This window comes from Coregonus clupeaformis, chromosome 16 (genome assembly GCF_020615455.1).
Source record: "Coregonus clupeaformis isolate EN_2021a chromosome 16, ASM2061545v1, whole genome shotgun sequence".
NCBI lineage: Eukaryota > Metazoa > Chordata > Actinopteri > Salmoniformes > Salmonidae > Coregonus > Coregonus clupeaformis.
Genome location: NC_059207.1, coordinates 31,976,575 through 32,000,473, shown reverse-complemented (window position 1 = coordinate 32,000,473; position 23,899 = coordinate 31,976,575). Strand labels below are relative to the sequence as shown.

Genomic DNA, 23,899 nt, shown 5'->3' with positions numbered 1-23,899 from the left:
GTACCTATGATGAAAATTACAGGCCTCTCTCATCTTTTTAAGTGGGAGAACTTGCACAATTGGTGGCTGACTAAATACTTTTTTACCCCACTGTACATTACCCCTAAATGAACCAGTGTCCAAGATCAGACCAACATCACTCAACCACCTCCAATCCCCAAGTTAGTGAAGAAAAAGGTCAAGAGCAGTGTTGGTGACATATGGTCCCGTATAGCTCAGTTGGTAGAGTATGGGGCTTGCAATGCCAGGGTTGTAGGTTCGATTCCCACGGGGGACCAGTTTGAAAAAGTATGAACATGTATGCACTCACTACTGTAAGTTGCTCTGGATAAGAGCGTCTGCTAAATGACGTAAGTGCAAATATCAAACTGCATCACAAATCAAACGCTAATGCGAACAAAAAGGGTACCACAACGTACTGTAGCTATTACCAAATAGCTAGGCTCTCTACTCCCCCTTCCTCTGCATAAAACCAACCTGAAGCAGCACTTTTCCCACCCTGCCTCCAGTTTAACCAGATCTAACAGTGGTTTAATGAGATAGGAAATCCAACAGGGGATGTTTTATTGCCTGTCGAGTAACTTTCGGTTCCCACTCCAATTAATTTAAACAGTAATTAACTGTGTGCAGAAACAAGAAGCGCATCCTTTAGAGGGACGACTGCAAAATCCGTGATAAAAGTGCAAACTTCTCCACACAGATTTAGCACACTCTAAACGGGACTGAACTCCTGTGAATTACTTGGTTGATTCTCATTCAGCTGAGCAAACATACCCACCCCATCATTACTCACAGTATCAGTTCAAGCCAGGCCAGGTTTAAAAGGTCAAAGGTACATGTGCCCTGGCTACACTATCCCAGATGCCAGTGACCAATGTTATGGGAACATCACTCCTTCAGTACCGACCTCTCCTCTCCTCTGCCCTCTAGTCCACTATAATACCACTTGGCCAATGGAAAGGACTCTCTGTGGTCACGGTGACCATAGCAACAGAACAGCTAGTTCCAATGCTAACACAACTGCTCATATCTAACATGCTGTAACTGGATGGGTGGCGCACTGTAAACGATATGTCAGTGCTAGAAAGATGAGGGGAACGGCACCTCCGTACCATCAGGCTCTGATCAGTCCCTACACCCAAACGAGGGCATTGCGTTCATCCACCTCTGGCCTGCTGGCTCCCCTACCTCTGCGGAAGCACAGTTCCCGCTCAGCCCAGTCAAGACTGTTTGCTGCTCTGGCACCCCAATGGTGGAACAAGCTCCCTCACGACGCCAGGACAGCGGAGTCACTCACCACCTTCCGGAGACATTTGAAACCCCACCTCTTTAAGGAATACCTGGGATAGGATAAAGTAATCCTTCTACCCCCCCCTTACCCCAACCCCCAAAAAAACAACAACATTGTAAAGTGGTTATCCCACTGGCTATAAGGTGAATGCACCAATTTGTAAGTCGCTCTGGATAAGAGCGTCTGCTAAATGACGTAAATTTAATGTAATGTAGAAGTTGGTCTGAGTTGGGAATAAACGACCTAACGTATCATCCATAGTTCGTTAGCTTTATTTGGATAGATGTGTAGAAGCCTTAAGTCTCACTACTCACATTGATCATAGCATTCGAGGTGATGCGGAAGAGGGTGGCTCGCTCGTTGACGCCCTTGACCTTCTCTCCTCCCTCCACGGGGACTCTCAGCGTCTCAAGTTCACTCAGAGAGCGCTGCAGGGCCGCCCCATGCTTGGCGATTAGGTCGTTACACGTGCTGAGGTCATCAAGCTTGCTGATCAGGGTCTTCAGAGTGCCCTGGATCCCCTCACTGCGGTCCGACTGGGTTGTGGGCTCCTCGTCCCCTGAGTCATCTGCAGAGGAAAGGTCAGAGGTCAGATAAGAAGAGACTGGAATACAGGAGGTAAATCGGGGATTCATGGTCCTCATCAGAGAGACAGCAAACAAACAAACAAACCAACATTAGCAAGACATGAGCACTTCTGAATGCTATTTGGAATAAATTCCTCTAAAATGTAAACTCCATATTCTAAGCCCAATACCCAGGGGCTTCATGAAGTCATGACTCCATCTCCCTTTATTGATCGCTCTCTAAGACATGTAGTTTGTCATGGATGACATACTACAGACACATGCAATGGAGGACAGTGCAGTGGGCTCACCAGCAACAGAGTCTGTGTTAAATTCATTCAGACAGGCAGCCAACGGATGCCCCTCAATATATGATTGGAGATCTTAATGAGCCAAATCTATGGTCGACTGATTGCTCTGCTTGATTACAGATTCATCACATTCCAAAAGAGGTACACAAACGTATGCGCACATGCACACACACTCAGACGGACAGACGGACAGATAGACAGACAGGTTTGCATCTAAAATACACAGGGTCATTTATGACTTAACCATGAAGAGATTCAGAGACACTATAAAAAATACATTAAATAGTAATTACTACCACTGATAAAATGTGTGTTAATTGCTATGACCTTTAGCTGGATTTTACAGCTGGTTTCCAGTTTCACTTCCACTTACTAACACAAAGGCACACATGCAGACACACAGACTGAGACAAACACACACCACACAATCAGACCGAGACACACACATCTCTCTCTTAATGGCCCCTTTCCAGAGACAGACAATGGTGAAACCCTTGGAAGCAGAACAAATGTATATAAGCCGAGTCAGGGTATTTACATGAGGCAGTCTTCCATTCCCTCCGTTGGTCTCTGCTCTGCTGCAGTGGTGACTTTTATCGTAGTGCAGTGTGGCCGCAGTGGAGAGGTTACTCAGGGCCACTCTTAACATATGAGAACAGTGTGTCAGCGTCTGTTCGAACATTATACACACACTCTCACTGGGGACAGAAATACCCCCCAGGTCAGGCACAGAACCAGATTTAGCCCACCCAGGCGTTATTGGAAATCCTCTGGGATCTGATGGATTTCACAGTCAGTGCAATGACCCTGGCGGTGGCCACCATCATGAAGATATTAAGTAAAGCAACCTTAGGGCAAAAAATATGACTTGATCAGAGAGAGGCTGGTTAGCCTATCTGTTTGAGAGAAACCACATCTTGACCCTGCGTTTCCACAAACACCCTTTAAATGTCAGGGTAGAACACATGATTTATTGAGGCAAATCAGAAGTAGCCTAGAGGTTAGAGCGTTGGGCCAGTAACCGAAAGGTCACTGATTTGAATACCCAAGGTGAAAAATCTTTCGATGTGCCCTTGAGCAAGGCACTTAACCCTAATTTGTTCCATGGGCACCGTACTACTATGGCTGACCCTGTAAAACTGCACCTATCTGGTGTATGTGACAATAGAAATTCAAATATAAGTCGCTCTGCATAAGACCGTCTGCTAAATGACAAATGTAAATGTAAAATGTTGATTCTCCATTGTTTTCTCAAGCCAAGGTGCACAAAGTGACTGTGTTCTTTGCATGCCAGCAGATCTTACTGTTATGGAAATTGGTTTGAAGATGATATGTACTATATTGAGCATAACATAACACGTTGGACAATGGTAACTGAGAGAGGTCATATTTACAGTATAATGTGTTGGTAATGTGTGCATGGTGCAGTGACAGTGGGTTCATGCACATTTGTGTGTTTGAGTTACAAGCTACTGTATGTATAGGAACTAAAATTAACCTTTTCACGAGGGCAACAGCAGACTTATTGGAGTAAGTTAAAACCTGAGGTAAGGTATCATCACCCTCAACACTAGAGCTCTTGTTCCACTGCCTGGACAATGGAGCCTTGGAAACCAGCCTCTACAGCGCTGGCAGGTTATTGAGTAGACAGGAGGGTCTTTCACATTTCTGAAAGGAGGGGAGCTTCTCTCAAGATGAGGAGCGGGGGGTTGTTGATTTAGCCTAGAATCCATCCAGAAGTATCAGGAAACCCGCCATCACCCCAGGTTCGTTGTAGACATGAAAGATAATTTTCTCTCGAATTTTCTCAAACTCTCTCTGAATAATTATGTTTAATTGACAGTTACATTCAGATCATTTTTTAAGGTATTTCAGCTTTTCTTCTACCACCCTAATCCTCTCTTCACTTTCCATCTCCTGTCTCTACCACTTGTATTCTTTCTTGCGGTCTCACTCTCCCTTCTTAACAGACTATTCCAGAATCTACATCTATTTTTTGTCTGTCAGTCCTCTTCTGTTCTTCCTCTTAGTCTTCTCCTCCTGATTATTATCTCTGCTATATCAGGGAGTAATCATGCACAGCCTAGCACAAGATAGCCCCCTTATAAGAATGTCCTAAGCATGTCACTTGGCTGTGAGTGTCCATTTAGCTAGCAGACGAAGCTGCCACATAGGCAATTACACTTCCACTAGGAACATGGCAGCTCATTCTGACCTCACAGAGGAAGTGACCAAACCTACTGATAAACACATTTACACTATGTACGTGGGTGACACCAAAAACTAGCAGGCCTTACATGCACACGTTACTGACAACAAAGCCTGGAAGGCACTGCTAGCCCGTTTCCACTTCTACATAGAGATAGGCAGCAGCACCATAAGCAGTGAGAACCAGGCAGTAAGTGCATTAAAGTGACTCAGTTCCAGTCACAGGCCAGTGGGCTGTATGTCTGCTGACAGTCTGGAGCCTTGGCAATTACCACAATCTGATCTGGCAGAATGACATGTTAACAACAGACAGTTACTCCTCAAATAACAACAAGACATGGCAACCACAACAACAGACAATCCTGACAAACCAAGACCAACATCGTGCACAAATATGATGCAAAAGAGCCACAGACTAGTGTCAAAATCGACAACAAAAAGAGCTCTGCTCCTAATTGTTTGGTAGTGCTAAAGAGACTGAACAATGACAACACGTCTCTCTTCGTGCTGATCAAGTGTCCTCCAGTAATCTCTAAAGATTTGTAAGAGGAGATGTCCAGGGAGAGGGAGGAGAGAAAAGAGAGGAGGGAGGAGAGAAAAGAGAAAAGAGAGGAGAGAGAAGAGAGGAGGGAGGAGAGAGAAGAGAGGAGGGAGGAGAGAAAAGACAGGACAGGAAAGGAAAGACGAAGGCTCTCACCATGTCTGTACCCTTGGGCCTCCATCTTCACCCAGTGGGCGGTGACCAGTGAGCAGGCAGAACCAGCTTAGACACACAGCGACTGACTGTGCAGACCAGGTGATGTAATGTGTGAGCTTGCTGAATGGCCACGCTGTGTACAGAAGCACAGAGAGACAAAACTGTCCAGCCAGAGGAAAAGACAAAACCAGGCAGAGCTAGACAGTCCAGTCCGGCACCAACAGTGACAAAGACTGGAACACAGAATGACCCTCCCCATGACAATCTCCCGGACCTGGAATTGAATTAGCCTACAGTTAGACTCAGTTAGGGCCGGAGGCACCACAGAGAGCGAAGGGGAATAACAGGCCTATGTTTGGTGAGGCATGACTATGGAGAGACTCACTCCCTACTATAGGATAGCCTATATAATACTATAGGATACAGTAGGGTAGAGCGGGGATCTCCTGCCAAGAGGAATAAGCCCTTGCACAGAAAAGAGTAAGGTGGAGAACCGTGATGGATGTCCTATGCTCCAAAGGGGGTCAAGAGGATAAGGCCTAAGTCAAGTAAGTCAGGTTTGAGCAGAGACATCTTGAGGAGGGGAGAGTTGGCAGAGCAGAGGCATCCCCCCAGGTATGATGAAGGGGATTAATATAGCCCCTAGAATCCAACACTGAAGAAACCCAAGAGGGGCTACCCTATGCAACTCAACCCTCCAACACCAACACCATCCCATCCTCCTCTCTTCATGGGGCAGCAGGGTATGCCTTGGCATTGGTTGGGGAATGGCATGGCATGGCTGCCACGACAGCAATGTCTGCGGTCCTGATCCACAATGTTAACGTCATCCACATATAAACAGGCTGAAATTACAGCAACGCAAGCAGGATAAAGTCAGGATGTCCCAAAGCCCCCCATGCTGAGAGGCCTGAGTGGGGCTGTAGGGAAGGAAAAAAATATATACAGGATATGGCCAGGGTATGGTCTTAAATCGTTTATGAGCAGACAATAAATGTTTTAAGTCTGTATGAGGTCTTAACTGTCCTTGTTGCTTTATAGAGAGGATAATGTTAGGTCTACAGCAATTATTGCTTTGGTGTGATTGGTAGTAGGTCACTGATAACCCTCTATTATTGGCTGACATGTCTACCACTCACTAACGGAGGTGTTGGAAAAGCGGGGCTATTCGTTTAGAACAGGTAGGTTGGGGCAGGTAAGTTAGGAACTCTTGCAATGTAACAGAAGTTAGGAGCAGGTAGAGGAAAGGAACTCTGCAGCGAAGACTATCATTATTCACCCTCATTCTGCCAAGGAGTTCACCAGCCAAGTGATTGAACTTAAAATAAACTCTCACATGCACCAAGGACTAGGCCTATTTGTTTAGTGGAGGATCTGCTTACAGCAGGGTGTCTGCATAACTAATTGTCATTCCGGAACCTCTGGCATGCAGTCTGAATCCTGGCATCTCATAATAACAGAGTCAAACCACCTTACCATCATCACCACACTCACCTCACAGCTACTGGGAGAGGTTATACCTGCTGGGAACAGAAACAATGGTTTCATGGGATAAAATCACAGAGGGGTATTACTGGTAGTCTATTATTTGGCTAATGAGAGCTTTCACACTAGGATGTAGAACTAAGGCTGGAATGTTTCTAGCAATTACACAAAACTGAACTCGGCCCTCTGTAGCTCAGTTGGTAGAGTATGGCGTTTGCAATGCCAGGGTTGTGGGTTCGATCCCCACGGGGGGCCAGTATGAAAAAAGTATGAAAATGTATGCACTCACTAACTGTAAGTCGCTCTGGATAAGAGCGTCTGCTAAATGACTAAAATGTAAAAAAAGTAAAATGGTTTGGTAGTGAGACAGCAATGAAGGAAAGAGGAAGGGAAGAACCGTTGCCCAGTAAGAATCTCAGCATCATAAAGTCATTATCATGACTTATCATCTATCAAAAATGTAGGCCTACAGAGGAATTGGAATTGAATATCAAACAAAGGGAAGGGCATTTTAAAAAGGAACTCAGAACAACTCAAACCGTATTAGATTACAGAATATGAGTGGCTGATCAGTAAACCCATCAGAAATACAATACACATGGCATGGCTAGCAGCCCTAGCGGACACACAGCGTTGTAATGAGTAGGTAATGCAGGTAATGAGTAGCCGTGCTGTGATGGTGCAGTCTACTGCTAGTCTGTGTCCCTACTCAGCCCCTCCCCTCCCCTCCACCCCTCAGAACGCACAGGACAACGGATGTGGATGGATGACTCCCCTTAGCAAGGTCGATGACACAAACAGAGCGAGAGCGTCAATTACCACACAAGTCACGCTTCAAGGGTGGAGTGTCATCCTCCTCCCCACCCTTCCCCCACCTCTGAGAACACCTATTACACAGAGACCAATAGAAGGACGAGGCTCCTTCTTGCTCTGCTTTTATGGCTTCTTCTCAGCCTATCTTTGACGTAAAAAGTGAAAACGTTAGGTAAATCCACAACTCAACTGTCTACTGTTTCCAACCATATATCTGACAAGGTTGCCCCAACCTCAACCCTCCTCTTCCCTACACATCCTTTTTAGCATGTAAACTGCTCATTTATCCCTTCCCTGGTCTGTCCATCTCTGGTCTGACAGAGAGAGAGTGAGCGAGAGAGAGAGTGAGCGACCGAGAAAGAGAGAGAAAAAGATTGAGAGAGAGCGAGAGGCCGATGGCTGTGTAATTGGGAGAGTGATGCGGTACTATCACACTGATAGGTAATAATGATAAGGTAATAATGAGATAATAATTATTAACAGTTCATCATAATAAATCATGATAAAAATAATGTCTTCGGTGCATAAATCAGATAAAGGCTAATAGGTGATACAGTACCAAATAACATTTGAAGCGACCCTAATCGGTATTCAACGCAGTGTTTTTTAGAGAACCCATTACAATGATCCCGCTTCAGAAATCCTACCAGAGCCCAGCTCCACTCATTCCAAGTAGACTCAAGCTGAAGAGTACTTTACCTCATCCAGCTAACATCCCAAACCACACGCATACCTGAGGTGTGTATGAAAAATGTATGCACTCACTAACTGTAAGTCGCTCTGGATAAGAGCATCTGCTAAATGACTAAAATGTAAATGTAAATGTTATAGGAGGCAGTGGATGGAGAAATGGTGCATTGGTAGGTAATGCGTACCCAAGTAATCTGGAGAGTAGGTTATATTTAGTGCCGACTAGTACCTGTGTGTTTCTGTCTGGTTTCAGACAAGCCAGATTCATCACGCCACTGGCAGAAAGGAGAAGAGAGGCAGGGAGCTGAGAGAACCCCTACCTCTTCAAAGAGTATCTCAAATAAGACATCTCAGTCAACTTCATTATTGAGGAAAAATGTACTTACTTCAACTGTGATTTTTTTTTGGTCGTATTGTTCTTTAGTCATAGTGTTCTTAGTTGAAATGTGTATTGCTGTTCCTGTCCATTAGTGTTCTGTATTTTGTCATGTTCTATGTTTTGTGTGGGCACCAGGAAGAATAACTGCTGCTTCTTCAACAGCTAATGGGGATCCGAATAAAAATCATCATAACTGTCAGTCACTCTAGATAAGAACGTCTGCTAAATGACTCAAATGTAAAATATAAAATGAGAGAGGGAGTGAGATTGAAAGAGAATAGAGAAGTGGGATGGAGAGACAGAGCGTCAGAGTGAGTGAATAGATGGATGAGAGGAGAGATGAAAGGAGTGTGTGAGCGGTGCGTTCTGGGCCTGGGGAGGGAGGAGAGTGTAATCCTGAGCAGTAATTGCTAACTGGCTGCTGGGCTCCCCTGAGATGCATCAAGTGAAAACAAATGGAGGAGACGGCAGGTTAAACCCAGTAACACAGCGCCCAAATTAGGAACTGTGCAGAGCAACCCATCACTGTCCCCCCAACCTCTGCAGTACACTTCTAGTAGAATATTGAACACAATATAAGAACATACCCAGGGTTTGGTGAGCAAGGGGCAGCGTAACTCACATTTTACAATAGAGCAAAAGATCAGCTTAAAAAACAGCAACACTGAAATAAATATATACAGTGGGGAAAAAAAGTATTTAGTCAGCCACCAATTGTGCAAGTTCTCCCACTTAAAAAGATGAGAGAGGCCTGTAATTTTCATCATAGGTACATGTCAACTATGACAGACAAAATGAGGAAAAGAAAATCCAGAAAATCACATTGTAGGATTTTTAATGAATTTATATGCAAATTATGGTGGAAAATAAGTATTTGGTCAATAACAAAAGTTTCTCAATACTTTGTTATATACCCTTTGTTGGCAATGACACAGGTCAAACGTTTTCTGTAAGTCTTCACAAGGTTTTCACACACTGTTGCTGGTATTTTGGCCCATTCCTCCATGCAGATCTCCTCTAGAGCAGTGATGTTTTGGGGCTGTCGCTGGGCAACACGGACTTTCAACTCCCTCCAAAGATTTTCTATGGGGTTGAGATCTGGAGACTGGCTAGGCCACTCCAGGACCTTGAAATGCTTCTTACGAAGCCACTCCTTCGTTGCTCGGGCGGTGTGTTTGGGATCATTGTCATGCTGAAAGACCCAGCCACGTTTCATCTTCAATGCCCTTGCTGATGGAAGGAGGTTTTCACTCAAAATCTCACGATACATGGCCCCATTCATTCTTTCCTTTACACGGATCAGTCGTCCTGGTCCCTTTGCAGAAAAACAGCCCCAAAGCATGATGTTTCCACCCCCATGCTTCACAGTAGGTATGGTGTTCTTTGGATGCAACTCAGCATTCTTTGTCCTCCAAACACGACGAGTTGAGTTTTTACCAAAAAGTTCTATTTTGGTTTCATCTGACCATATGACATTCTCCCAATCCTCTTCTGGATCATCCAAATGCACTCTAGCAAACTTCAGACGGGCCTGGACATGTACTGGCTTAAGCAGGGGGACACGTCTGGCACTGCAGGATTTGAGTCCCTGGCGGCGTAGTGTGTTACTGATGGTAGGCTTTGTTACTTTGGTCCCAGCTCTCTGCAGGTCATTCACTAGGTCCCCCCGTGTGGTTCTGGGATTTTTGCTCACCGTTCTTGTGATCATTTTGACCGCACAGGGTGAGATCTTGCGTGGAGCCCCAGGTCAAGGGAGATTATCAGTGGTCTTGTATGTCTTCCATTTCCTAATAATTGCTCCCACAGTTGATTTCTTCAAACCAAGCTGCTTACCTATTGCAGATTCAGTCTTCCCAGCCTGGTGCAGGTCTACAATTTTGTTTCTGGTGTCCTTTGACAGCTCTTTGGTCTTGGCCATAGTGGAGTTTGGAGTGTGACTGTTTGAGGCTGTGGACAGGTGTCTTTTATACTGATAACAAGTTCAAACAGGTGCCATTAATACAGGTAACGAGTGGAGGACAGAGGAGCCTCTTAAAGAAGAAGTTACAGGTCTGTGAGAGCCAGAAATCTTGCTTGTTTGTAGGTGACCAAATACTTATTTTCCACCATAATTTGCAAATAAATTCATAAAAAATCCTACAATGCGATTTTCTGGATTTTGTTTTCTCAATTTGTCTGTCATAGTTGACGTGTACCTATGATGAAAATTACAGGCCTCTCTCATCTTTTTAAGTGGGAGAACATGCACAATTGGTGGCTGACTAAATACTTTTTTCCCCCCACTGTATTCATATTTATTAGACAGAGGGGCGATATTCTATTTTCTGCCTGGCATAGTGTAGCAGGCTTTACAAGTTTATGGATCGATCCACAGCACATTCATCTTGTGTCCCAAATAGCATCCTATTCCCTATATAGTGTCCTACTTTTGACCAGATTACTATAAAGGGTATAGGGTGCAATTTGGGGGGAAATTGCCCTGTGCTCTGCCTCCCACGCTCTAGAGGCATGGACATTAATTAGTGTTCCTCCTCCAAATGCAAATTCAGCACCTCAGTGGCACCTCGTCTTCCTTGTGAGAGTGCATGCTGGGAAGGGAAGGCGTGGGAGGACTGGACTGGAGACTGGGGACCCACAGTGGTGCTGTAGGGTTCTGCTGCTGCATGATGACAGGGCCAATGAGAGGCAGCCATTCAAGAGGCCAGAAGGGAAATGCAGGCAAAGACTGTAGCTGACTGTCAGTTACACTGCATTGTAGGACACCCATATAAAAAAAATCATGACAGTTTACAATAGAATACAGTGGCTTGCGAAAGTATTCACCCCCCTTGGCATTTTTCCTATTTTGTTGCCATACAACCTGGAATTAAAATTGATTTTTGGGGGGTCTGTATCATTTGATTTACACAACATGCCTACCACTTTGAAGATGCAAAATATTTTTTATCGTATAACAAACAAGAAATAAGACAAAAAAACAGAAAACTTGAGTGTGCATAACTATTCACCCCACCAAAGTCAATACTTTGTAGAGCCACCTTTTGCAGCAATTACAGCTGCAAGTCTCTTGGGGTAAGCTTGGCACATCTAGCCACTGGGATTTTTGCCCATTCTTCAAGGCAAAATCCAGCTCCTTCAAGTTGGATGGGTTCCGCTGGTATACAGAAATCTTTAAGTCATACCACAGATGCTCAATTGAATTGAGGTCTGGGCTTTGACTAGGCCATTCCAAGACATTTAAATGCTTCCCCTTAAACCACTCGAGTGTTGCTTTAGCAGTATGCTTAGGGTCATTGTCCTGCTGGAAGGTGAACCTCCGTCCCAGTCTCAAATCTCTGGAATACTGAAACAGGTTTCCCTCAAGAATTTCCCTGTATTTAGCGCCATCCATCATTCTGACACGTTTCCCTGCCGATGAAAAACATCCCCACAGCATGATGCTGCCACCACCATGCTTCACTGTGGGGAAGGTGTTCTCGGGGTGATGAGAGGTGTTGGGTTTGCGCCAGACATAGCGTTTTCCTTGATGGCCAAAAAGCTCAATTTTAGTCTCATCTGACCAGAGTACCTTCTTCCATATGTTTGGGGAGTCTCCCACATGCCTTTTGGCGAACACCAAACGTGTTTGCTTATTTTGTTCTTGAAGCAATGGCTTTTTTCTGGCCACTCTTCAGTAAAGCCCAGCTCTGTGGAGTGTATGGCTTAAAGTGGTCCTATGGACAGATACTCCAATCTCCACTGTGGAGCTTTGCAGCTCCTTCAGGGTTATCTTTGGTCTCTTTGTTGCCTCTCTGATTAATGCACTCCTTGCCTGGTCCATGAGTTTTGGTGGGTGGCCCTCTCTTGGCAGGTTTGTTGTGGTGCCATATTCTTAATTTTTTTTAAAAATAATAGATTTATAATGGTGCTCCGTGGGATGTTCAAAGTTTCTGATATTTTTTTATAACCCAACCCTGATCTGTACTTCTCCACAACTTTGTCCCTGACCTGTTTGGAGAGCTCCTTGGTCTTCATGGTGCCGCTTGCTTGGTGGTGCCCCTTGCCTAGTGGTGTTGCAGACTCTGGGGCCTTTCAGAACAGGTGTATATATACTGAGAGCATGTGACACTTAAATAAAGTCCACCTGTGTGCAATCTAACTAATTATGTGACTTCTGAAGGTAATTGGTTGCACCAGATCTTTATTTAAGGGCTTCATAGCAAAAGGGGGTGAATACATATGCACACACCACTTTTCCATTATTTATTTTTTAGAATTCTTTGAAACAAGTTATTTTTTCATTTTACTTCACCAATTACATGAACTCCAAATAAAAATCCATTTAAATTACAGGTTGTAATGCAACAAAATAGGAAAAACGCCAAGGGGGATGAATACTTTTGCAAGGCACTGTACTACAGTTCTTACTATAGAATTCTGTAGTAAACTGTAGTATACTGTAGAATATTATACTACACACTGTAGTATCCCTCGATCATGTGTAGTACTTACTAGTATAGAATTGTGTTGTATACTGTAGAATACTATAGTAACTCCTACAGCAGGGGTAGGCAACCCTGGTCCTGGAGTGCCGCAGGCACTTCATGTGTTTGATTTAAGCGACCTGGAAGACAAGTGTGTGTTGAATTTAGGTAATCACTAAACTGATCAATTAGCTCAGTAGGTCGGGCGTGGTGACTAGTTGGAACAAAATTCTGCAGTACCTGCGGCATTCCAGGAACAGGGTTGCCTAACCCTGTACTACAGTATTATCCACAAAAAACACTAGTAAATCCTACAGAAATGTCTGCAAAAACACTAGTCCGCAAAAACACAACATTATTTTAACTATAGTAAATACTACATTATTTAATTTGCATATACCCTGCCCATTCCCCTCCTCCATATCCCAATTTGTGCCACCCATAAATGAGAAACCTACATACCAAGTATAGACCATATTGTGTTCCATACAGGTTATATGGACATCTGGATAAGAGCGTCTGCTAAATGATGTAAATGTAAATAGAAAAGAGCAGAAAGCTCTGAACTCTCCATTCAGACCCCAGTCTTACCTACATACCTACCTACCTCCCTACAGGTTATGGAAAATTAGCTATTTTAGTATTTCTCCAGTAGGTTTCCTCAAGGAGAAAGCCCCCCACTTCTATGTCAAAGATGATAAAACAAAAACACTTTAGTAAATACTACAGTAATGTCCCCAAAAACACTACAGTTAATACTACATTATACTACAGTCAAGCAAAAATACTACAGTAATACATACAGTATACCCTACTACAGTCCCCAAAAACACTACAGTATACTACAGTTTGGGTATGGGCAATATATCGTTTAGACCATATACCGGGTTATTTTATGCAATTGGTGGAAATTGTTAAAAGTACTCTTTGTGCATAGAGTTGTTCACTTTAAAATGTATGCCAAATAAAAACCAATGATTGCAAAGTGAAAAATCGGAGTCTCAGCATCATTCTCTTACCGTGCCCTGTACTGACTTCTACATGGTTACTGGTTAGGGTTTTATCTGAGAGTGTAGTAGCCTCAATTGCTATCCATCCGAGTGTCTGAATATTAATCTTACTGATCCACGATCATTCTGTGGATTAGCTTGAGTTGATAAGTGATAGTGTGCAGCAAAACACCAACTAATTCTACATTCTGATATCTACTCTCTCTCCCTCTCTTCCTCCCTCCCACCAGAGGCTCTTTAATTCAGGACCAGACATAAGGAGATGGGCATCAAAACACACACACCTGCTCAGACTGTAGTCGGCCAAGACAGGCACTCTGTCTTCTACATTTTATTTTAAAAGTAATTTAGCAGACGCTCTTATCCAGAGTGACTTACAGTGAGTGCATACATTATTTTTTTATATATATTTTTTCATACTGGCCCCCCCTGGGAATCGAACCCACAACCCTGGTGTTGCAAACGCCATGCTCTACCAACTGAGCTACATCCCTGCCTGCCATTCCCTCCCCTACCCTGGACGACGCTGGGCAAATTGTGCGCCACCCCATTGGTCTCCCGGTCGCGGCCGGCTACGACAGAGCCTGGATCAAAGTGTTCTGACAACCAATACAGACAGACAGACAGAGAGAGAGCCAGAGAGAGAGAGAGACACAGAGAGAGAGAGAGAGAGAGAGAGAGAGAGAGAGAGAGAGAGAGAGAGAGAGAGAGAGAGAGAGAGAGAGAGAGAGAGAGAGAGAGAGAGAAAGGCAGAGAGAAAAACGTTGCATTTTCATTCCCACATTACCGTCAGTGTAGTTTGAGGCTGTGAGGAAAGAAACTCTGAATGAAATCAATTCTTCACAACAGAAGTTCTGAAGCACAAAAAGCTAAGGTAGGCTAAGCAACAGTTGATTCAGCTGCAGATTTGGCCTTACATAACAGGAACATGCTTCAGAAAACATTGCCCATAATTATGGTCCAGCTACAGCAGTTAGGAAGATGGACTGAATATAAGGGGGATACTGTCATGGAATTCAGCACTACTTCAGCTGGATCTATAGCAGACGAAGAGCAGCAGGAGCGTTCAACAATTGACCATCTTGACATTCACAGATTCCTATACAGATGTGTGTGAACATATAGGATAGGCCTACACACACACTTTCTCCTGTTTAAGTATGTGTGTGGTCACTTCTCTGTTTGTGTGTGTGTGTGTGTGTGTGTGTGTGTAGGGAGGGGGAGCACGTGCCTCACTCCAGCAGTGTGTGTGAATGTGTGTTTTTGATTAACTATCCTTGTGGGGACCAGAAGTCCTCACAAGGATAGTAAAACAAGGAAAATTGCCGGTCCCCACGAGGACAAATGCTATTTTAGGCTTTGTGGTTAGGTTTAGGATTACAATTAGAATTAAGGTTAGGAGTTACGGTTAGGTTTAGGTATAGTTTTAGGGTTAAGGTTAGGCTTAGGTTAAGGAAAATTGGATTTTGGATGGGAATCAAGCCACAAGGATAGCAATACAAAACGGAGTGTGTGTAAGCTTGTCATAGTGAGTCCTGACATGGCCTCCATCCCAAAGTCAACTAGGTGAACAAATAAAGGGGCCAAGCAGAGAGTACAGAGAGACCAGAGCAGAGCACACATGGGACATGGAGTTCATTCCCATCACTTCACCTCACATTCACTGACCACACAAACAATGCTTAGTTAGTTACACAGGCCTGCACGAACAGTCACACACGCACACTCTGGCACTGCTGACATGGAAAACGTTCCCCAAATGAAGTTTCAAACTAAGAACCAAATCTAACCTTGCACTGATAAATTGCTGTGAGAAACTTACAATCCCCTAACAATAACTTATTGCATGTTTTTCACACTTACTAATCATAATCAAACTGACCTCCATCAAAATGCAGTAGCCTATAAATGAATACTGGTACAGTAGTTAGTCTATACTTTAGTGCAGTATCACAACTGCATCAGTGTAGTCATCCTATCTATGACTCTGCTGCGAGGGCCTCTAGGACCCAGGGAACCGCAGGACCTTGCATCTTACTTTAGAATCCCCAATATCAGCATCATCATATGTGGACTACCGGTACTATTAATGCTCTACACTCTACACTGTACATGCACAACTATGGCATGCAGATATGCACAGCTAGGGACTAGCTAGCATGTTACAAGTTACAATATTACATCACTTCTACATTCAAATGCAAGGTGAAGCAGCTGGAAGACAGAGGGAGTGAATGGGAGAGGGAGAGAGAAAGGGGGGATGGAGTGGAGGAAGAGTGGTGGGGAGGTAGGGAGGGAGAGAGGAGAGGGAGGGGAGGCTGTGTTCCAATGACCCAGGTTCACCCATCTCAACTCTGCTGCTGCTATGTAGGAAAAGGATGGTCCAGAGCCCTAACGCCAGCCAGGCTGCAGCCGGACCCAAGCAGCACGGGATAGAGACAAAAGCCAGAGAGCACCAGAGCGATACAGAGAGATGGATGAATAAATGGATGGATACCTCCGAGGCATACGAGGTGGCAGGCTGAGTTTTTCCTTCGGGGTGGAGTGAGAGGAGTGTTGAGGCTGTCTCCTCCTGAGGCTGAGCTGTAGCTGCTGTACTGACCCTGGTTCAGTTTACCGTGGCAGCCCGAGTTGCAGAAGGAGCGGACCATCCCTGGCTCCCAGCAGCCCCGGCCCTTCATCCCCTTCTCTCTCCTCTGTAGGCCCGGCGCTCCCCGAGACGCGACACTGCCCTGGGCAGCTACATCATCCTGGCGCGGGGGGGCGGAGGCAGCAGCGATTCTCCTTATTCAGCATTGCAGCGTACACACACACACACACATTCACAAACGCCTGAACTCACGCACACAATGACAAGTGGAGTGAGGCAGGTGCTCCCCCTCTTGCATTAGTGTTTTCTCCCTCTCCGAAACCCTCTCACACACAAACACTGCACACACTCACATCACGGCACATTCTAAATTCTCCTCCACATGCTTTTGTCAATGCAGTGCAGCGAGTGGAAAGGATAAAAGGAGGGTGGGAGGGAAAGAGGAGATAAGCAGTTTCATCCATAGAAACTAGACCAGAATGCATTGCTACTTCCCCACTACCATAGCCCCCCTCCCACCCGCTGCATGCCTTCCCTGCTTGACGGCATAAGTCAATAGTTAACTGCTTCAGGGAAAGTTATGCTGCACAGATTACAGTGAGCACAGGGACAGTGCTTCACAGATCACAGAACTATCACCGTGTGCAGGTGTGTGTGTATGTGGGTGACTATGAGATAACCCCGTGTGGTAACTAGTCAAGGACATGCATGTCAAACAATCTGCCACCGTTCACGTCTCTGATATTCTCTCTGCCCCTCTCCCTCGTCCAGCTTTCCTGAAGAGACAACCAGCAGCTATCAGACCACTGCGCAATTCTCTAGAAAGGGCAAGGTCAATGCAGAGATATGATACTACTGTTAGTGTATGGCTCCTCTCCTCAGCAGCATGCACTGCTCTGCTCCACACACAGCACAGTGTTTGGAAGGGGGAGGTGGTCATTTCGATACGGCTGCCAAGGCTTCATGCAGTGTGCTGCATTCCCATTCCAAGGTGATCTTGACCATCGCACGGCTTTCTCCCCACGTGTGTGTGTTTGTGCATGTGGGTGGGCACCTTGAAGAAGGGGAACAGTCTCACTTACAGCAATGCACATGGATACACACGTGGATACATACGTATCCCAACGGTAACATAACACACACATGCTTTTAAACCAGCTTGGCTGTCTTCTGATCATGGCCTCTTTTGCCCTCGAAACAGCAGCCAATGTTGTCTCAGTCCAAATTAGCTTTTTTTATGGTGGTAGTGATCCACTTGAATTCTGCTCAAGCTGTTGCCTTTGGAAAGGACACACCATGACGATGTGTGTGTATTGACTGCAGCTACATGAGATGTCATTAACCATGTCATAATAATTTTATAAACAGTGCTTGTCTGTAAAATGAACAGTAAAATGCCATGACAGCAGGTTCCTGACTGAGACACATAAAGATGAGCATCTCTGGTGTTACTTGTACCTGTGCACATATGGAACAGTCTGGATATTTTACACGCTGCTACATGTGTGCTGCTCTAAAGTAGTCCTGTAGTGTAGGGCATCATGGTAGAAAGTCGTATATACTGAAGGTGTTTGGGAGAGGGAGAGGTGGTGTAGGGACAGGGAGAGGGGTTGTAGGGACAGGGAGAGGGGGTGTAGGGACAGGGGGTGTAAGGAGAGGGGGTGTAGGGACAGGGAGAGGGGGTGTAGGGACAGGGGGTGTAAGGAGAGGGGGTGTAGGGACAGGGAGAGGGGGTGTAGGGACAGGGGGTGTAAGGAGAGGGGGTGTAGGGACAGGGAGAGGGGGGTGTAGGGACAGGGAGAGGGGGTGTAGGGACAGGGAGAGGGGGTGTAGGGACAGGGGTGTAAGGAGAGGGGGTGTAGGGACAGGGAGAGGGGGTGTAGGGACAGGGAGAGGGGGTGTAGGGACAGGGGGTGTAGGGACAGGGAGAGGGGGTGTAGGGACAGGGGGTGTAAGGAGAGGGAGATAGGTGTAGGGACAGGGGGTGTAAGGAGAGGGAGATGGGTGTAGGGACAGGGAGAGTGGGTGTAGGGACAGGGGGTGTAAGGAAAGGGAGAGTGGGTGTAGGGACAGGGAGAGGGGGTGTAGGGACAGGGAGAGGGGGTATAGGGACAGGGGGTGTAGGGACAGGGAGAGGGGGTGTAGGGACAGGGGGTGTAAGGAGAGGGAGATGGGTGTAGGGACAGGGAGAGTGGGTGTAGGGACAGGGGGTGTAAGGAAAGGGAGAGTGGGTTTAGGGACAGGGAGAGTGGGTGTAGGGACAGGGAGAGTGGGTGTAGGGACAGGGGGTGTAAGGAAAGGGAGATGGGTGTAGGGACAGGGAGAGTGGGTGTAGGGACAGGGGGTGTAAGGAAAGGGAGAGTGGGTGTAGGGACAGGGACAGGGAGAGGAGGTATAGGAACAGGGACAGGGAGAGAGAGATGGAGAGGGGATATAGGGACAGCAGGGTTCTCCCCAGGATTTGTTTAACAAGGTGGTGCTGCTGAGAACACCTGTAACTACCCTTTCCTGCAATCTAGAACAAAAAATACTACACTGCTCAAAAAAATAAAGGGAACACTAAAATAACACATCCTAGATCTGAATGAATGAAATAATCTTATTAAATACATTTTTCTTTACATAGTTGAATGTGCTGACAACAAAATCACACAAAAATTATCAATGGAAATCAAATTTATCAACCCATGGAGGTCTGGATTTGGAGTCACACTCAAAATTAAAAGTGGAAAACCACATTACAGGCTGATCCAACTTTGATGTAATGTCCTTAAAAAAAGTCAAAATTAGGCTCAGTAGTGTGTGTGGCCTCCACGTGCCTGTATGACCTCCCTACAACGCCTGGGCATGCTCCTGATGAGGTGGCGGATGGTCTCCTGAGGGATCTCCTCCCAGACCTGGACTAAAGCATCCGCCAACTCCTGGACAGTCTGTGGTGCAACGTGGCGTTGGTGGATGGAGCGAGACATGATGTCCCAGATGTGCTCAATTGGATTCAGGTCTGGGGAACGGGCGGTACATAGCATCAATGCCTTCCTCTTGCAGGAACTGCTGACACCCTCCAGCCACATGAGGTCTAGCATTGTCTTGCATTAGGAGGAACCCAGGGCCAACCGCACCAGCATATGGTCTCACAAGGGGTCTGAGGGTCTCATCTCGGTACCTAATGGCAGTCAGGCTACCTCTGGCGAGCACATGGAGGGCTGTGCGGCCCCCCAAAGAAATGCCACCCCACACCATGACTGACCCACCGCCAAACCGGTCATGCTGGAGGATGTTGCAGGCAGCAGAACGTTCTCCACGGGCGTCTCCAGACTCTGTCACGTCTGTCACATGTGCTCAGTGTGAACCTGCTTTCATCTGTGAAGAGCACAGGGGCGCCAGTGGCGAATTTGCCAATCTTGGTGTTCTCTGGCAAATGCCAAACGTCCTGCACGGTGTTGGGCTGTAAGCACAACCCCCCACCTGTGGACGTCGGGCCCTCATACCACCCCTCATGGAGTCTGTTTCTGACCGTTTGAGCAGACACATGCACATTTGTGGCCTGCTTGAGGTCATTTTGCAGGAGCTCTGGCAGTGCTCCTCCTGCTCCTCCTTGCACAAAGGCGGAGATAGCGGTCCTGCTGCTGGGTTGTTGCCCTCCTACGGCCTCCTCCACGTCTCTGATGTACTGGCCTGTCTCCTGGTAGCGCCTCCATGCTCTGGACACTACGCTGACAGACACAGCAAACCTTCTTGCCACAGCTCGCATTAATGTGCCATCCTGGATGAGCTGCACTACCTGAGCCACTTGTGTGGGTTGTAGACTCCGTCTCCATGCTACCACTAGAGTGAAAGCACCGCCAGCATTCAAAAGTGACCAAAACATCAGCCAGGAAGCATAGGAACTGAGAAGTGGTCTGTGGTCACCACCTGCAGAACCACTCCTTTATTGGGGGTGTCTTGCTAATTGCCTATAATTTCCACCTGTTGTCTATTCCATTTGCACAACAGCATGTGAAATGTATTGTCAATCAGTGTTGCTTCCTAAGTGGACAGTTTGATTTCACAGAAGTGTGATTGACTTGGAGTTACATTGTGTTGTTTAAGTGTTCCCTTTATTTTTTTGAGCAGTGTATATTAGGGTGTGGTGCCTGGCCTTACAGGATAACAAAAATCTGTAAAAATAAAGGGGGTGTAGGAACAGGAACAGGGAGAGTTCACACACAAATGCATTGAGTATTTGTTTAGACCCTAGTGGCTATAATTCTATTTTACGCCACATCTCTCTCAACCCAAGGAGGAGGGAATGACTGTTAGTGTACTGAGGCTGTCAGGCTGCCTGCTGGTGAATTTGGGATTGTTCGCTTGATTAAGGAAACAAAATGTAAAAGTGGCAGTTATTTTTCTGGCTAGTGCCATAAATTCTGCAGCAACATTTCAAATAGCCTAACGAGAGAAAAGAGGAGCTGTGAATACAGAGCTGTAATAGTGTCAGTGAGAGATCAGACGGTGCTGTTGGGTGCTGGTGGCTCTCAGTGTGCTGGGGGAGAAAGCCTGTTCTGGTGTGCATAACTCATGGGGCTGGTGGCTCTCAGTGTGCTGGGGGAGAAAGCCTGTTCTGGTGTGCATAACTCATGGGGCTGGTGGCTCTCAGTGTGCTGGGGGAGAAAGCCTGTTCTGGTGTGCATAACTCATGGGGCTGGTGGCTCTCAGTGTGCTGGGGGAGAAAGCCTGTTCTGGTGTGCATAACTCATGTCCAGAGGCTTGTACAACAAGGAGAGGGAGGAAAGCAGCTACCTCCATTAATATCACACCTTAATAATAAATTATCTCCTTTAACAGAGCCTAGGGTAACAATGCAAAGCTATAGCTGAAATTGGTTCCACTGGTGTGTGTGTGTGTGGATGTGAGAGATAACTACACAGTACCAATGGTCTCTGAATGTCATGCATGATGCATCACATCATCACTACAGTAGGATCCAGCAGACAGAATACACACACTGGCCACCTACAGTGAGGGAAAAAAGTATTTGATCCCCTGCTGATTTTGTACATTTGCCCACTGACAAAGAAATGATCAGTCTATAATTTGAATGGTAGGTTTATTTGAACAGTGAGAGACAAAATAACAACAACAAAAAATCCAGAAAAACGCATGTCAAAAATGTTATAAATTGATTTGCATTTTAATGAGGGAAATAAGTATTTGACCCCCTCTCAATCAGAAAGATTTCTGGCTCCCAGGTGTCTTTTATACAGGTAACGAGCTGAGATTAGGAGCACACTTTTAAAGGGAGTGCTCCTAATCTCAGTTTGTTACCTGTACAAAAGACACCTGTCCACAGAAGCAATCAATCAAAGACCAAAGAGCTCTCCAAGGATGTCAGAGACAAGATTGTAGACCTACACAAGGCTGGAATGGGCTACAAGACCATCGCCAAGCAGCTTGGTGAGAAGGTGACAACAGTTGTTGCGATTATTCGCAAATGGAAGAAACACAAAAGAACTGTCAATCTTCCACGGCCTGTGGCTCCATACAAGATCTCACCTCGTGGAGTTGCACTGATCATGAGAACGGTGAGGAATCAGCCCAGAACTACACGGGAGGATCTTGTCAATGATCTCAAGGCAGCTGGGACCATAGTTACCAAGAAAACAATTGGTAACACACTACGCCGTGAAGGACTGAAAAGGTCCCCCTGCTCAAGAAAGCACATACAGTGGGGAAAAAAACTATTTAGTCAGCCACCAATTGTGCAAGTTCTCCCACTTAAAAAGATGAGAGAGGACTGTAATTTTCATCATAGGTACACGTCAACTATGACAGACAAAATGAGGAAAAAAAATCCAGAAAATCACATTGTAGGATTTTTTATGAATTTATTTGCAAATTATGGTGGAAAATAAGTATTTGGTCAATAACAAAAGTTTCTCAATACTTTGTTATTTACCCTTTGTTGGCAATGACACAGGTCAAACGTTTTCTGTAAGTCTTCACAAGGTTTTCACACACTGTTGCTGGTATTTTGGCCCATTCCTCCATGCAGATCTCCTCTAGAGCAGTGATGTTTTGGGGCTATCGCTGGGCAACACGGACTTTCCAACTCCCCTCCAAAGATTTTCTATGGGGTTGAGATCTGGAGACTGGCTAGGCCACTCCAGGACCTTGAAATGCTTCTTACAAGCCACTCCTTCATTGCCCGGGCGGTGTGTTTGGGATCATTGTCATGCTGAAAGACCCAGCCACGTTTCATCTTCAATGCCCTTGCTGATGGAAGGTTTTCACTCAAAATCTCACGATACATGGCCCCATTCATTCTTTCCTTTACACGGATCAGTCGTCCTGGTCCCTTTGCAGAAAAACAGTCCCAAAGCATGATGTTTCCACCCCCATGCTTCACAGTAGGTATGGTGTTCTTTGGATGCAACTCAGCATTCTTTGTCCTCCAAACACGACGAGTTGAGTTGTTACCAAAAAGTTATATTTTGGTTTCATCTGACCATATGACATTCTCCCAATCCTCTTCTGGATCATCCAAATGCACTCTAGCAAACTTCAGACGGGCCTGGACATGTACTGGCTTAAGCAGGGGGACACGTCTGGCACTGCAGGATTTGAGTCCCTGGCGGCGTAGTGTGTTACTGATGGTAAGCTTTGTTACTTTGGTCCCAGCTCTCTGCAGGTCATTCACTAGGTCCCCCCGTGTGGTTCTGGGATTTTTGCTCACCGTTCTTGTGATCATTTTGACCCCACGGGGTGAGATCTTGCGTGGAGCCCCAGATCGAGGGAGATTATCAGTGGTCTTGTATGTCTTCCATTTCCTAATAATTGCTCCCACAGTTGATTTCTTCAAACCAAGCTGCTTACCTATTGCAGATTCAGGCTTCCCAGCCTGGTGCAGGTCTACAATTTTGTTTCTGGTGTCCTTTGACAGCTCTTTGGTCTTGGCCATAGTGGAGTTTGGAGTGTGACTGTTTGAGGTTGTGGACAGGTGTCTTTTATACTGATAACAAGTTCAAACAGGTGCCATTAATACAGGTAACGAGTGGAGGACAGAGGAGCCTCTTAAAGAAGAAGTTACAGGTCTGTGAGAGCCAGAAATCTTGCTTGTTTGCAGGTGACCAAATACTTATTTTCCACCATAATTTGCAAATAAATTCATAAAAAATCCTACAATGTGATTTTCTGGATTTTTTTTCTCAATTAGTCTGTCATAGTTGACATGTACCTATGATGAAAATTACAGGCCTCTCTCATCTTTTTAAGTGGGAGAACTTGCACAATTGGTGGCTGACTAAATACTTTTTTTCCCCACTGTATACAGGCCCGTCTGAAGTTTGCCAATGAACATCTGAATGATTCAGAGGAGAACTGGGTGAAAGTGTTGTGGTCAGATGAGACCAAAATTGAG

General features: G+C 45.7%; 1 protein-coding gene and 1 non-coding gene across 4 annotated transcripts in view; one reads left to right on the top strand and one right to left on the bottom strand.

Annotated features, from left to right (window-relative positions):
- LOC121584894 (oxysterol-binding protein 2) overlaps positions 1-23,899 on the bottom strand; it is a 95,476-nt gene that overhangs the window by 15,497 nt on the left and 56,080 nt on the right. For all 3 annotated transcript variants that reach the window (XM_041901114.1, XM_041901115.2, XM_041901116.1), the window contains one exon: positions 1,606-1,859. In XM_041901114.1, coding sequence (XP_041757048.1) covers positions 1,606-1,859 — 254 coding nt within the window. The remainder of the gene's footprint in view (positions 1-1,605; positions 1,860-23,899) is intronic.
- Positions 13,527-13,581, top strand: LOC121585245. The gene has a single exon (XR_006003824.1). It is a non-coding gene; the product is annotated as a U7 small nuclear RNA (small nuclear RNA).